Source organism: Dicentrarchus labrax, unplaced genomic scaffold, assembly GCF_905237075.1.
Source record: "Dicentrarchus labrax unplaced genomic scaffold, dlabrax2021, whole genome shotgun sequence".
Classification (NCBI taxonomy): Eukaryota; Metazoa; Chordata; class Actinopteri; family Moronidae; genus Dicentrarchus; species Dicentrarchus labrax.
This window is the reverse complement of record NW_026136723.1, coordinates 20,328,662-20,345,501: the sequence shown is the minus strand read 5'-3', so window position 1 is coordinate 20,345,501 and position 16,840 is coordinate 20,328,662. Positions and strand designations below refer to the sequence as shown.

Genomic DNA, 16,840 nt, shown 5'->3' with positions numbered 1-16,840 from the left:
GTGCCAATGTGTGTGTTTCCAACCATAATTTTGCCTGTTATTTTAGAGAAAGTGATACTAAACCCAAGGTATTCATGCACAGTTACATTCTCATTCTGCTGAGTGTAGGAAGTTAATTGTGTGGCTATTTTCCACAAAACGGAATCATGAAATTTCACAGCGATTTCAAATAAACCATCCTAAGACAGACACAGAGACATGCAAGGCTGTAAGTGGTTTGAGTTATTGACTCAAGAAGCCAATAATAAACAAAACATCTACTGTCTCAATTTTCAAGTGGTGCCTGAAGAAATCAACAAAACAAATAAAACCATTTGTTTATCACTCTGTAACCCACACTATCAGCCAGCAAAATGGTCCACAAAGGACGAGGTGGCGGTGCCTAAAAATCGCTCCTAAATGGTTAGAGATACTGAGCTGTGTGACCTAGAATATGTTTGACAATCTTCTTTTAATTAGGCCTTGAAGACACGACTCATTCCAACTGCTGTCCCGAGAGCTAAATTAATTACTGAGACAAAGCCCATTCTAGCTCATGGCAAAGATGAATCATTGCAGTATTTGGGGAATGAGCAGTGCTCTTCATTCAAGGGCTGATGAAAGAGACTCAGATTCTAAAATGTAAGCTAATGTACTCCATCACAAAGCCTCCATGTGGCCCTACCCCCCTCTTCTGCAACACACATGTACAGTACACATTAGACTCCCTTTGCTATCAAGAAATTATCTTTCATCTAATATTCTCTTGAATGGAATATTTCTTTGAAGAATTCCTACACCTGCATGCTCACTCTCAATAGTCTGACCATTTTCGCTTTCCTGGGTGATCTACGGATAACTAGCCTCAACTCAACTGCCTTGTGCAGGCCATCAGCCAGCGGACGCACCCTCACTCGCTGCCAGCAGGCAGGCCATTCATTCAGCTAAATGATTGTGTCATCTGTCAGCCTGTATAAATGGGTGTTTGTGAGTTATGGCTAATTAAGCTAATCACAACACCAAGGGTTGTGCCAGAGCCCAGGCCTCACAAAGAGAGACAGATGAAAAGGTGAGTTGGTGGGATGGAGTTATATCACACCTACACCTGATAAATGTGTGAAGATGCAAAGACTTCAGAAATGTGATGATGTTTCATTGACTTATTCTTGTCATATATAAATAAATAATCCAATTATTATAGTTAATTACTAGTTTTGGTTTCTTGGAAAACAGCAGAGCAGCATTTTGCAATTAGAGATTTCATAGTAATATTTAGCATATTTGTCTTTTTCACTTTGTGTTATTTCTGTGTATTCCTCTCTCCCTGATAATCACTTATTTTCTCACACTCTTGCAATGTCCCTCCTGTCTTTCCTCTGAGTTTTCAGAGACCTTGTGAATCTGGAGATGTGCCGGGAATCTCTACTAGCAGGTTTGGATTGACTGAATGATTGGTCAGCGTGTGCTCGGCAAGTCTAATGAAGTAACAACTGGAGTTTGCTTGAGCAACACCTCCACATTAAATTGAAGGGTTCATGGGGATGTCCATGTCCTCAGATAAAAGACTGATAACCCACTCAAATATTTTCATTAGGGGAAAAATGTGTCTTGCTATCTATGCCTGATAAGATGAGAAATTCCCCATACAGAGGGATAGATAGAAACTGTCGGCCAGCCAACAGTTCTTGCTCCAATTCCCCAGCAGTGGAGTATTTGTTATCCTACAGAAGGGAAAGGCTAGTTTTGTCCTCTGCAGCACGTGTGTAGGTGTGTGTGTCTCTATCTGTATGTTATGAAGAGAGATGAACTCTGCAGCAGTACATAGACGCAATGCGGGTTGGTCCTTCAGTTCAGAATTCCTCCCCAGTCTTTACACATATATCTTGTCTCAATAAGACCAAAGGACTTAAGCCCTTGCTTTTTTCGACACATGCACACCCACGTATGCATGAGCTCTGATTAACTACACGGATGCAATTAGCTGAAGTCGACCAGGCCAGTCATGCAATTCCTCCCAGTTGTATACAGTTAAATAGTCCAATATGGATATTAAGCCAGGACAAATGCAAGACCATGATTCCCAAGCACGCCTAACATGCAAAATAATGAAAAACTATCACAAACATGAGTAATATATGAACTGAGGAGATCAAAATGATTGACGCAATGATGGAAACATCTGGATATTAAGCACTTCGGAGATAATCTGTTGAAAGAGGAAGCATACCATCAGAAATGAAACAGCTCAGAGTTCACAAAGAAAAATGTGTTTTTATTTGCAAAGAAAGTTGACTAAGAACAAATGTTCTTTTTCAGCCTTGTCTCACTGCTCTGTTCAGTCGGACACATCGAAGAGTCACAAAGGTAAGCGGCTTGCTAAAGAAGATCTCAACTTTAGATGCTGAGGTAGCCAGAGAGCTTTACCTCCATCACTTTACCTTTCACAGTCAATTCAAGATTCAATGCAAAGCCAAACTGCCATCAAACCGTTACCCTCATAATCATCCACTTTAATTTGTATGATCTCCTGTAGGAAATGGTTACTCACACAAAGACATGTCTGATTACCTCTACCCCAGCAACCTCAGTGAAAATGAGGGTCAGGTGTTCTGCAGGTACAATACAGGTTGATCAAGAGAGGGAAAGCTCACAATTGCAAATTTCATTGCAAAGAGGTTGTTGGGGAGAGAATGTGGAGCAGTGTTTGAGTTCTGTAACAAAACTTGATCAAAAATGAAAATAAAATACTCAAACATAAATAATGTGTTGCCAACACATTCATTTGCCCACCAATAATCTGCTTTCGAGGCATGTTTAAAATTTCAAGCTGATGACTCAAACATCACTCAAGCAGGACTATCTGTTTAACTGAAATTAGTTTTTCAAGAGGGGAAACCACTTTCTTTTTCACTATATAAATTTAAAAACCTGTCTCAAAAGCAAAGCTATTTCGGTAAAACAACAATCAAGAAGTACAATGACTATTAGTGGAATTCAGAATATTTGCTATGGGGTTGTGTGTTCTGCCATATGAACTGAAAAGAATTAGCTCATTAACAGTATGCTTTTGGGAGAGAGAGAGAGAGAGAGAGAGAGAGAGAGAGAGAGAGAGAGAGAGAGAGAGAGAATTTGTTAAAGCTCGAGGCTGCAGATCAAATATCCCAAGACCAACACTGCATGAGCAGACTGTAAACTCAATTTACGTCTACACTTTACCTGACATTGTATGTCCACCATTACTGCCATCACCCATAAATGAGCTCTGTCACTCGGATAAGTGGAAAGTACCTACACAGAATGTTTCCCTTTCTTTGCCATTGTGCTTGTGATCAATTTTCCATAGACGAGAAAAATCTATAACGTTAGGCTCAGGCTAGAGGACTCTTTGCAGCCAATGTGGATTTAAGTAAGGAATCCAATAACAACATGTGTAATCATTAGCTTGTCAGGTTTTATTACACTTAGGTACCTGAACTCACAATGGCTGTTACCTGTTTAGCTGTTTGGTTAATAGTACAGAGAGAGAGAGGTTTGATCTTAGGTGAGACACTTGGCATCATGTATCTCCACCTCTGCATTTTCCTATCTCCTCTCTCACCCTATCTGTCTTCCCCTTCTTTGAATCTCTCTATGGTTTCCTCTGTTTGTCTGTCTCTCCTGTTTTTTGCTGTTTAAATCTCTGTCTCTATTCTGCATCTTTCTCTCATTCAGTAAAACATCTTATGAGCTTTATTGTCATTAATGTCAAGGCCACAAATTAAGCTAAATTGAGGTTACCGAATACAATGAATATGAAAATTTCATAAAAAGTCATAGCAATCTGTAGATAATAAATATATTTTATCAGGCTGTAAGGACATCAAAGCCAGCAGGTTTTATTCTCTGGGTACCGTAAATCTTTGTATAAAATTTCATGAAGATCCATCTAATAGTTGTTGAGATCTTTTAGCCTTACTCAAATGGATCGATCTGCTGACACTGTCGTCCCTAGAGCCACGCCACTACCAAAAAGTCAACACTGACTCAATGTATAATCAAAGTCAAGTGTTTAATTACCCTAGTCTCTATTGTGAAAGTCATGTGCGTTGCATATGTCTTCTGTGCAATTGGATGTCAAACTTCCTGAACTGGAAAACAAAACAAAACAAAAGTTGCCAAGGAACTTCATCCAGACAGCAATTTTGTAGGAGTTAGGATTGCACATTCACAGAAAATAACAAAATCTATCTCTTTGACTCTCTTTTTAGTCACATCGCCTGACTTCTATGTGACTTTCTCTGCTGCTGTTTTGTCATACCATCTTCCCCCCTGGGGGATCTTCATCCCACCATATTAAGAGTGGAAATGTATCCGCTTCCATTGTAATTACAAACCCACTGGAGGCGAAGCTTCTTGATCTCTGCTGGATCCTCGCTTGCTTTTCTTTTTTCCTTTATTTACTCACCTCTCTCAGCCGAGAGGACAGACACATGCTGAGCTATCAGTTCTGTTTTTCTTCCCATTCTGTTGGGCATTCTTTGCATCTAATATGCCTGAAATTACAATAGCATTTAGGGAGGCAATAAAAACAATGACACAGAAGGGGAGGGTGTTTGAGAGAAAGAGATTGTAAAAAGGGAAGGGCGGTCTGTATTAGTTCATTTGTGAATTATGGGGATTTCTGTTCCATATACAGTATTGTTGCAAATGAGAAGCTGTAAAAATGCACAAGGCAGACACAAAGGCTGGAACCATGCTTTGTTTACTGATAGTGCTTGGATTAGCCATCTCAAGACACTTTGAATCCTCCTCGAGGCCAAAGTGTTGACTCATAACAGCCCAGGACGAAGGCATGATAGTGGGGGAGAAATTGCTTTCTGCGGGGACAAAATGAAAACTGCTGAAAAGAAAACAACCGTCCCTGCTGTCCCATGAAAACAAGCCAGTTAAAGTCAGCAGAATTTGCTATGGTTTGAGGATGGAGGGTCAACATGAGGGCAAGCGTTTGATGACCCTGCAGTGATCTGTAACCAAGACTGGTTAAGCAGGTACTGCGCAAGAAGTGCTGCCTACCAACATCCAACAAAAACACACACGCACAGGACAACAAAGTAGAGAGGAAAGGCGGAGGTGTGTCTGTTGTGAATTTGCACATTGTTTCCAGAGTATGCTGTCTGTTTCTAATCCATTCAGGGAATTTTTGAAACTATCAATCTCTTGTCTGCTTGCTTTGTGATACACCCAATGTGTATTTCCTGGAATGTCTCAGAAAGTACAATATAAACAGTGATGCAATATAAAGACAGATCAGTCCATGGCAAGTACATAGTTACATCACAGGCTACCCAGATGAGAAATCATTAAAGTTTTTATTTCAATTACTTTTAAATGTCTCCAACTTTCATAATACTGTCTACTATAATCAAGTATAGTGACAAATAGTTTAAAACCACCACAATTACTCATTTATCAATTATCCAACAATCATAATATTTCAGATTGTTGTCAGCCATCTTAGATGGATGGATTATTACTGTATGTGAATGTAGAATATGTTACAGCATTGATGTTTGGAGTCTGGGCTTATCACTCCACACGAGTGAGCACCCAGTGGCAGGAACTGGGGAGTGGCGATAATGACTAGCGAAGAGAAACTTAGATCATACAGGTGGTTGCTCAGGTGGAGGTGGGACTTTTTTGAACTGTTAAAAGAACAGCAGCATCAAGTGACGCGACAGAATTTAGGTGAGCGGTGTGGCAGCAGACAAAGCAAAAGAGAGAGCATAGCACTGAAAGCGTAAGTACACCACTCTGATTAACACAGTTCACTGAATATACAGTACATTGCAGTACATTTAACAAAATAAGAAAAACTTGTGCTGCTTTCTTAACACACATACAAGAACTTCACCTGTCTAGAATTTGCAGTCATAATCACAAGATTACAATGCCAGCTTTTGGTTCTTTACTGTTTTCAATACTGCAAGACCACTGTTGACTATCTTGAAAAAACAGCTCAGTTAGGTCAACGTCACAAAAAGGAAAGACACTCCTGGTTCCTATGTGTGTGGATGTGGATGCTGATGACTGGCTCCCCAGGGGTGTGGTAGTAAAAAACAAAAAAGGCCGTGATGTTCCCAAAAACATTTGACAGGGCCTCACCACAACATTTATGTCTGTCTTGTGGAATGTTCTGTTTTCACTTCCTGTTTGTGCGCAACACATTTTTAAAAAACCCTGCTCCTTTGCCTTCGGTTGTATTGGTAGAAGCGATGACAAGTGGTAACGGTGGTGTTTGTTAGTGAATGCTGACAACACACAACAGCTTGAGCACTCAATAATTTTCTTCCTGCTTGCTAAAAAGAGGCTAGGTCTGAATGGATGTGTGCCTTGATATCAGAGGAACAACATAAAAGGAATGCTGCATGCAACCAGGAGCCAACCTACAGTGATGATTATCATATCTAAATCCAATCCAATTTCTTCACTCGTTGCATGCAAGAGCTTCAGGGGAGTCTCAACATGTTGGCAAATAGGCAGCTGGGAATTTAAGTGGTGTGTGTGTAAGATGAGAGAATATCAGAGTGTCATAATGGAAAATAAGAGAGAATAAGAGAAAGATTTGGTGTGAAGCCTTGTAAATACATTTATTAGAAGAAAAATAAAAACCTGCCAAATCTTTGTTTCCAGCTTTGTGACCGTGACAGTAACATGACGATAATAAAATTCCTCAATTTGGCTCATGCTTGAGTTCTAGTCACACCCTGAACGTTACATTAGAAAACCAGATCGCACCAATAAAGTCAAATCAAACGGATTGCAGAACAGCAATTAATTCCAAGGATAATGACAAGGGAAGCCGTCCAAAAGCGTCTCTACCTCAATTAGTCTCTCATTGCACTGTCGATGCAGAAGATGGATGAAAGAAAAACAAATTAAGTTGCATAGGAGAGAGAGGGAGAGAGAGGGTGAAAGGAAGAGATAAAGCAGAGGAAGGCGGAGGGAAAGAAATACAGGAGGTGATATACACAATGAGGGCTTGAGAAGAACGGGTATGGGAAAGGGAAAGATTAAAGGGACGAGATAGAGAAAGGAGGGGTGGGAAGAAGGGGAGAAGATGGAGAAGGAGAATTTGCTGTGTGCATAAAAGCTTCCCTGATAGTAACAGCCACTAATGGACACCAGGGAAAGAGTGATTAGAAATAAGAAGCAAGACAGAGAGAGCGAAGTATTCTAAGAAATGAGAGCGACAAGCACGTTAGAAGAGACAAGAGAGACATCGGGTGACACGGACAAAGAAGAAATCTGCTGTACTCACAGCTGTATGGGCCGGACAGTAGGCGTAGCTTGTGTGCGTTGACTGAGGGTGGTGATGCGGGTGTTGCTGTTGGTGGGATAGGTAATGTTGCAGACTTGCACGGGTGAATGAATGGCCACTTCTGGTCCCTTGACCACCACTGCTACCAGTGGTCCAACTGGAGCCAAGGCTTGGACTCATGCCTGCTGCCTTACTGCTGTGGTAACCTCTGACTGCTGCGCTGGGCTGGTGGGACGGAAGGATGGGAGAAAAATGGGGCATGGGGAAAAGGAGGATGGGGGGAAAAGGGCAAAGGAGGATGGGGGGAAAAGGGAAAAGGAAAGAGGTTAGTGAGGGTGAAAGACAGAGAAGAAGAGAAAAACTGTGAGGGAGTACAGTGACAAATGTTACCGTCAAGAACATCAATAGCATAACTGTGAGCAGCCTCCCCTCTGCAGCGGGCGAGTACTGACAACTGACTGCCCGCTCACTGACCTGTATCGAAAGGGAAAGCAGGACGTGCTGTTGATCTAAAATCTCCATACCAGAGCATCAAGATTGTTCTCACACTTTTTCTTCGCCCTAACTCACTTTCTCCCTCTTTTTCTCTTTGCAAGGACCAGATGTTGTGAAACCCCCCTTCTGTCACGGTCGAGATGTGTTCTTGCTGGAAAAGCGCTGATTGGTTTGATAAGATGCTTGGATTACAGGCTGGCAATGGGCTTCCCAGTATGGCATTATGTATTGGGTATCACCAGGGTCCAGGAAACACAGGGCTGAATCTGCTGACAGGCTGGCTTATGCTGCTCTGAGATGGGTTACCTGGGCTGTCATGGCCATTGGAGCACAGAAAAAAAAATACAGGACACACAGGGCACACATGTCGATGTGTGGCATTTTAACATGACCTAGGGCAAATACTATAGTATTTGCAAACTCTGGTCAGCATGCAATGCCACTTAATAGTTTATTTAAATCTGTATTACCTGTTAATTGTTATATCTTCAAACAGCTGGTATTACTGCATTAGGCACATTTAGATTTTTATTATGTTGCCAATCACAGAGGAGTACACATAAAGCAAAGTATGTATCTCTAAATTTGGTGATTTAAAATTTTTCAGAAAAACTGAAAGATTTAGTGGTGTTTTGTGGGTTGATTTTCGTATGTCATAAGCTAAATAATCCATATAAAAACCTGACAAATTCATTGTCACAAAGCACAGAACAATTAATGGTTGTCATAGGACAGCAAAATACCTTTTAAAATAGTTACGTTCAATTCAGTTTACTCACTATGGTAAAATATGTTACATAATGTTTTATATAATACTGTTATAACACAAGTTAAACGACAAATCTTTAGAAATATACTATTTGAGACAATTAGTGGTTTGATTGATGCCTAGATCAACAGAAAATGTACAAAAATGATCGTGAATTATTCCTTAAAGTAATTTTTCATGAAAAACAGTCACGGCTTCACAAATGTGAGCATTTGCTTGTTTTCTCTGTTTTGCATTATTATAAATGGAAAACTCTGGGGGTTTTGGACTGTTGGTTGGCCAACACAAGCAATTTTAGGACACAAACACTGAGTCTCAAAACTTTCCATGAACATTTTCACTACTTGTAGACAAAACAATCAGAGATTGTTCAAGACTGGAAATCATCATTAATTGCATTCCAGGATGGTTTTTTTTGTTAATAAAGTTAATAAACAATGAACTTTCCCCCTTTCAATATAACTCTAATATGACCCCGTCTCTCCTGTAACATAGCTGTCACAAGAGAGGAGTCTCAGAAGCCGGTTTTTCCATCGGATAACATTAAATTGAAAATTTATAGCAGAGGTGTAAACAAAATACTGCTAAAGATCAAATGTTTTGACAAGCAAAAAAAGCATTCCTTACTGGAGTTCAATAATAATAATGAAATAATAGTTTGGATTTGGAATAGAACTGAAGCTGCAGTATGAATATCACAGATAGTTTGACAGAGTACAGTACTTACAGGTATTGTATTTCCACAGTGTTTTTGGCTACTTTATACTTTATACCACCCCACTGCATTTCAGAGAGAGAACTAGCTACTTATATATCTTAGATCAATATTAAAAAATGTCCATCTTAATTAAAATGTTCTTTGATGTTATATTATTTTAATTGTATTTATTCTTTATTTGAATTGTCAGTATTGCAATTGACTGGCCCTATCTACAGCCAGTGGAAGAGGACCCGCTGAATGAATACTGTATTTAATTTCTGCCAGTAGATCCTCCTAAACGTTACAGACTGGACCTTTAATTAACCGAGGTAATTGAGAAAAACAGCAGTTTGAGTCGCTCTACTCAGCTGCACACAGAGCAGACTGGCTATGTAAACAAACCAGAGAGAGGCTGTGATAGCAACATAGGCAAAATGAGTGTGACGTCATCCTCTGTTCACCATAATTCCACTATATCTTTATACAGCAAATAGTTTTAGATGTTTTAAATCTCTATATATAAAAACTTTTTTTATTATTATTTATGCTCTTTCTGATTCAGATTTCTCTCCCTTCAGCGGAAATATGACGCAACCTGAAGACTGTTTTGCCATGATTTCTTTTACACTTACGCATGGTGTGCAGAGCAAAGACAAACCATCTTGAATGAAGCACAGCTGTACATCACTAGTGAGCAATAACAGTCCCCTTTAGCCCCCGTTGGATTTTCACTGAGGTCAGAGGCCATCCCACACAGGGGATACTGAGGGAGAGCACTGGCAGCAATATAGACTCACAGCTGTGCTTAGAAAGCTTGCCAGTCTGTATTCTTCATCATGAAAGAACCGGAGGGGGAGAACGTAAGCCAAAGTTCAGCCTAATACATTCGATATATAACGACAGGTTTAGGGTTCATGCTAATATAAAACAGGAGGAGGCCCTTTCCCCCAAAGCAGGATAAATGCATTCATACAGTATAGCACAAAGTCCATAGACAAGCATGAAAGAGGCCCACCGGTGTAATAAAACTGCAGGTCCTGGGGAAAAAAATAGACAAATGTGTGAAGCACTGATTTTGAATCACCGGGTTTTGAACAGTGTCAAAAATGGAAACTTCAGTTGCAAGGGGGAAAAAAATCAAGCAAGTTTGTGTATTTTTCTTCCTGCTTTTGTCAAACACATCAAACACACTGAGTTGTTATTTTCTCTCAGGACATAAATGACGGATTTAGTCATAGGGTCAAAATTTGAGAACTGTGTGTGGGTAGGATATATTGTACTAACAACACATAAGCATTTGGAGCTATGCCTCACTGATGCAAGTTATTGAGTGCTATAGAGACATTCTCGCTCTATTATACAGCCACTGTAAAAGCCAGAAGGAAAGGAACAGCCCCAAGTATGGTACATTAAGCTGCATGGCCACGGCTGCTACTTTAAAGCAAGTATTCACCAGTTCATAGAGTTTAAGTGCTGCCCCAAGCCATGCAACAAACTCCATTGGCCTTATAAATGAGGATTATTCAGCCAAAGAGGACATTTATAACTCATGCATCTATGCAGAGGTGTTTTGTTAAAGACCCTATCTCAAGAGAGAGATAACTTTTAAGTATGTTTCATGCATATAAGTTATGGGATAACAGAGTCATTTATGAAAGCATTTTCAGGCCGGGTTGCTATGTTGCTTGAGTGACAAGATATACTCCCTTTATATCACAAGGGCAGGGCTGTGTTTTAACATGAGGCTCAGATCCGAGGGTCTTGACATTCCTCAACTGGAATGCATGATTGGTCCCCAGACTAAGATTCATGTCACAGACTTTCAGCAGCTCGTCAGAGAGCTACACTCTGCCCATATTTCTCCATTTTATATAAGGGCCAATCGGATCTGGTTACACAAGGCTTTTCCTCCTCTGAGGGGAATGTTTTACATGCAGGCAAACAGATGTGTGTATGTACTGGCTGGTGTGTACGTGTGTTTGTAAGGGCATGCATGACTTTATGTATCTGTTTGTGCTGAAGTCAATTTGCTTGCGAATTAGGAGGAAAAATAGGGGGATGGTGAGGAAGAAACATTCTGCTGGGCAAGTCGTGTGTGTGAGAGAAAGAGAGTTTGTGTGTGTGTTCTTGTATGTCTATATTTGTGAGGACCAATATAAGTTCTACACTTCACTTTTGGAAAGTGGGGACATATTGGCGGTTTGAGGGTCAAGACTTGATTTTACAATTACAGGTTAGTGGATAAGGCATTATGACCATGATGACCAGTATACCAGTATAGCACTACAACTGGACACCTTCATGTAAAGAAGGGATGTTTAAACACTGACACTATGAAAAAACTGAGACTCTTTGTGCCTCACACACAGTCCAGCTCCACCAACCGACTCAAAAACTCTTTCGTCCCCCTGGCCATCAGACTGTACAACATCTCTCAGTAAAGGTAGGGAGGACAATAGATAATAGACAATGGACAATTTCTACCTGTATTTGCACATCCATTTGCACTGTTTACTTAATTTTATATGCTACTGTTAATTTTATATATGCTACTGTTAATAATTAATTAACTACTTGCGATGGGAGATTTTGAGCCTTAATGCTATCCAAAACATACTGATAGTGCAAAAAAAAGCTTAATTCTCACATGGAAATGGTGTCTAATGTGCAGCACTAGAAGGTATCAAACCCCGGGTCAACCTCAACTCAATTCGGTAATTTCACGTTGTTTGTAGAACCTGCAACTGTCCCTTTCACCTTATCCAGTACCTTGTGTTGAAAACTTCTGATCTTAAGTAAGTAAGAAAACTAGGTAGGAACTATGTTCAGTACCCAGCGTAGGTTGAGTATCCAAATAATGTGGTACGGAAAACTCGTACTTCATACTGGTCTTATTCTTTTATCTGACTTAATTTTGCTAATGTTATGCTGTATTTAATGCTAATGTTAAAACTCTTGACCAGCTGCTTGCTAATGTTTCTGACATTTGACACCTTTTTTTTTTCAATCAAAAAGAAAAAAAAAAGCCAAATTTTCAAAAGATATCCAAGTTTAAGGAGCATCCAGTCCAAACACTATAAATTTATCCTGAAACCTTCAAAAACAGCTGCATTGCCCTGCTCCACAGCCAGTTCCCATATCAATGTCTCCTCCAGAATGTTAACCTTAGATCATAATACATGCCTCAAAAGGAGGTACGTGCATTATTTTCTTGATACAAAAAGAAAAATGTAACTACTTTAGCAAGCCAGGGCGTTATCAGCACCATTTATTACTAAACATGCAAGTCGCGGCGGGATAATGGTTCACCTTCAGCTATGAAAAAGTGAGTGGAGGTTGTGGCTCCATTAATACGCTGAGATGAACCAGAGCATAGCACCTCTCCTGAGTCCATTTTTCACCGGTTAAGTGATTTCCTTCCCTTTCCTCTCTCCCTGGTGACACGGTGTGGTTAAGGGTGTCGGGGGGATGGACCTCTGTGAATTACAAAACTCTTGTCCTGCTCCTCACATAGAAATTGTGTCTTTATGTAATGTGCACCACTACAAGGTATCAAACCCTGGGTCAACCTCAATTCAATTCAGTCAGTTGAGGGGTCTTGTCCATAGATGGTTCAGAAAACTAATGCATATTTCATGTCATTAAGTAAAATGAATAGTTGCCAAAAGTCAAAAGTTGCCAGATGAACTGCAAATGTATTGCTCTTTCAGAATAGAGTAAATTAAATCCAGCCTGGGTTTGCTGGTAATGCTTGTTTCAAGTCCTTGGAGATGAAACTAAACAACAAGTTAAACTGGCCTATTTTATGATTCCTGAACTGCAAAAAAGAAAGACACTGCTCCTTCATTCACAGGAGCCATTTCTCTGTGAACATTGTGTGACCCCATAACTATGATGAAACCTCCCCATGAGGTTCCCTCTAAGGAATAATATGGTCATACTGAACGATTCCTTGCTTTCCAGGAAATAGTTCCACCATGAAATCTATAACACAATAGAACAAAAACACACTCCGTTAAGGTGTTGAGGAAGCAAACTGTGGCCTATTGCCGAGACATCAGATTGCTTTTGTATTACAGAAAGTTTAACAGGAATACGTCTTTATGGGTCTCTGTGAAATTCTACAGTTTATGGTTTCAACTTGGTATATTGACTTTCTTGCAGGATGAATCACACAGTCCTAAGGTAACAGATGGTCTTTTGTTATCTTTTTTTTTTCTTTTCTAATTTTATCTTAAGGTGTAACCTTTATCTCAAGGTGTAATACTAAATGCTATGACAATTAGTCTTCTGTCTGTGCCTTTTCTTCTTTCTCACACTGCATTTAATAACACTGTACTGTGATCATCCTGAAGGCACTGTGCCCCACAGCTGTTGGATACATGGGTACTGCAGTGCAGGAATGGTGATTTTCCCACAAAACAGACCCAAATCAAAATGTCCTGGTTTCCTGTTGGCCTAAGTGTCTTATCTTGGCTTAGCCATTTTTTTTTTCAAAGAGACTGGAGTGTTGCCAAATAGGCCCCTTTTTCTCTCTGTGTCATCTCCATATTCCCATTTCACATAAAGCACAAGCAGAATAACAGACAACCTCCAGGGCACTGGCATAAAACTTATCAGTCTTATTCAAAACCCATCAAATGAACAAATACGAGGTCCCTGACACATGACAACATAACAACTAAATAACCAAGTCCTGGAGCATTTTGGAAATGAAGGTTGAAATGACTGGTTTAGAGAGAAGCTTGAACACAAGGACCAGGAAAGTCATCCCAGATGGCATTAGTTAGGGGATATTGTCTTCTAGAGGGCCCTCCACGCCTGGTTGCTCCGTTTGGCCGGCTATGAAAGAGATGCAGCTTTCCTTTGGCATCCTGATGACTGACTTCCTGGAAGCTGTGTTGCGTGAAATGGCCTCCTCTGTACCAGTCGCTTGCCTTTGCCAATCCTCATCCCCTCACATAAGTCAGCTTCCCCCCGCCAAGCTGTGACTGTCACTCCTGGCAAAACGCAGCAGACGGAGGTACTACAGGCTCTGCGGGTCACCAGCAGTTCCACCTACAATCCCAAACGACACCTCTGTCCACCCACCCTGATCCTTTCTGCAATACCCGAGGACCAAGTTCAAGCGTAACCAAGGCAACGCAGCGGCAGGGCATGTGTGGATTTTAGCGCGTGGGAAGTTTGACAGGTTTCAGGCTGCTCTCAGTTGAAAAAGAGAAGGAATGAGCGAGTGAGAATTTACCCCCGGTGCCTCCGCACTCACTAGCACCATGGCAGAGAGGGCTAGCAAGGCCAACGCCACACACTCTGTCTCTGCTACTCTCTCTTTCTCCCTCTTTTCCTCTCCATTTCTTCTAATAACGCTCTAAGAAAACACTCCTGTGATCTAAGATGAGAGTCTGGAGGTGTAACCAAGGCAACTGGGTCAGAGGGTGACATTATACGCGGGATGGCTGACAGCCACTCATTCAAAGCAGTACAGTACTGTACTTGGGGTCAGCTGTGCTAAGTTTAGAGTGTGGTGTATACTGTTAATATTTCTGTTCTGACCTCAGTGTGACTGTGGAATTGCTATTGGCTGGAGTCCCCATACAAACCACTGTGACCCTACTTGTTTAAAAGCATCTGGTCTAGTCTCGAGATATGAACGGGATGCACATTGTACTTATCCTCAAACAGTTATTGCAAGGTATTAGGTGGCACAATACAGTGTTTATGTATTACAGCTCAAACAGAAACTGTTTTCATGCCAAATAATGCTCTGAATTGTTCAAGGTGTGGAAATAAGGGAATGGGATGTGAAGTGGAGGCACAGAGGGGGCATATAGATACAAAAAAAGATAAAAGAGGACAGAAGGAAAGGTATTTTCCTGAGTGAGTCTTTGACCTCTGAGAATCTTTGACAAACAATAATATGACCCTTGCACACTTGGAGCTCTAAGTAAACCTCACAACTTTCTGTGTCTGTTATCCTTCTCTCCAAATATTTTCCTTGGCCTGACACATGTTTATGCTCTGATGAACCGTAAGCCTGGGGGTTGCTGCTGTGAAGCGGATGTAGGGCTTCAAATTTGCATCTTGACATCCTATGGGAAGCAAATGGAAAGACATGGGGGATATGACTAACAGACATAGTCACTTTATTGAAGTGGCCTGATTTCGATAACACCTACACCAGGAAAACAGATAAGTACTTGTGTTCCCTTTCCCAATACCTTCCCTTGATCTCCCACTATGCTTGGACTAACAAGAAGCAGCAGCATCCACCCCCTCAGTGGGGAGGGTCCATAAACATTTACATGGGGGTACTGCAAGGAGAGATGAAGACCTAATTCTGCAAAGCAGTGGCCGGTGGAAAAGGAGATGAAATTTGTGATCAAACGTAATTGATTAATGAATTATTCCATTAAAAAAACAGGATTCATTTTGATAATCAATTTGTTGTCAAGTCATTTGTCAAGCAAAACAAGGTTGGTTAAAGCTAGTTAAAGCTTGCCAGATGTGAGAATGTGCAGACTTTATCTGCTTACCAGTGTAAATACAATACCATTAGGTTTTGGACTGTACAGCATACAAAACAAGCAAACTGAGTCTTCATAGAACCTCTCAAGTTCTAGTAATCGAGAACAGACCTGGGAGCCGATTCAGAATCAAATCTTTTTTATTGTTTTGTTATATTGCTGCAGGTCCCTGTATCAATAGGTCTAACACCTGAATGGATCCAGGCATACTCGCTATCAGGACTGATAACAATCATTGCAGAATAAAATGTAGTTTTTTGAGAAAAGTGTAAAAACTGTTAAATGCAAGAAACATGACTTGCTGACTTGTATATTGCTTGGTAAAAAGTTTTCAGTCTCTATTGAATGACGAGACTTGCTTGTGAGTCTATGCTTCTGCTAGTGTAGGCCTTTTATTTGTTTATTTAGTGAACCATATTTCCGATCTTAGGGTCTAACTGTCCTTGGGTTTATTCTGGACCATTTTTGACTATTACTGGGACCCTTTTGGGTAGAGAAATTACATTTATGTAGGTCAGATTCAGGTAGATTTTGCTTTGGGTCCAATAGTTTTGGCTGGTGAATAGAACACATTTTTATGTTGAAGGATGAATTAATAATTTGTCACAATATATTTATATATTAATACGACTACATTAATACAATACCTTACATCTGTAAATTATATCATCGGAAAAAGTTGGATGGTGTCATCCTCATTGCAATTTATCACAGGACTTCCTGATTTATCAAAGGATGCAAAAACCTTCCACTGACTCTGAAACACTAAGAACATAAAACATATGTTTTGTATTACAGGAATCCGGGATGTAATGCACAGTACTTCAGCCTGTTAACAGCAGTATACAGTAGAGGCAGGCTGTTAATGTCTGCTGCTGAACTATGATTATAGCTGTTTACCCACTGGGGCAGCAGAGCTGTGTCTGAGTGGATCACACCTCCAGACAAATGCTTTCACACTGACATTTTAGTCCTCTTTTTATGTATGCTTTTTATACACCCACTTCTCTGGCTCTGTCAGTTTGTCTGTTCGCCTCGCTCTATCACTGTCCACCTTTGTCTCTCTCTCTCTCTCT

The 16,840-nt window shown here is 40.5% G+C and overlaps 1 protein-coding gene across 3 annotated transcripts in view; it reads right to left on the bottom strand.

Moving 5' to 3' along the window:
* The window catches only part of rbms3 (RNA binding motif, single stranded interacting protein), a 267,875-nt gene that overhangs the window by 199,893 nt on the left and 51,142 nt on the right, over positions 1–16,840 (bottom strand). For all 3 annotated transcript variants that reach the window (XM_051391604.1, XM_051391609.1, XM_051391605.1), the window contains exon 3: positions 7,277–7,501. In XM_051391604.1, the coding sequence (XP_051247564.1) occupies positions 7,277–7,501 (225 nt within the window). The remainder of the gene's footprint in view (positions 1–7,276; positions 7,502–16,840) is intronic.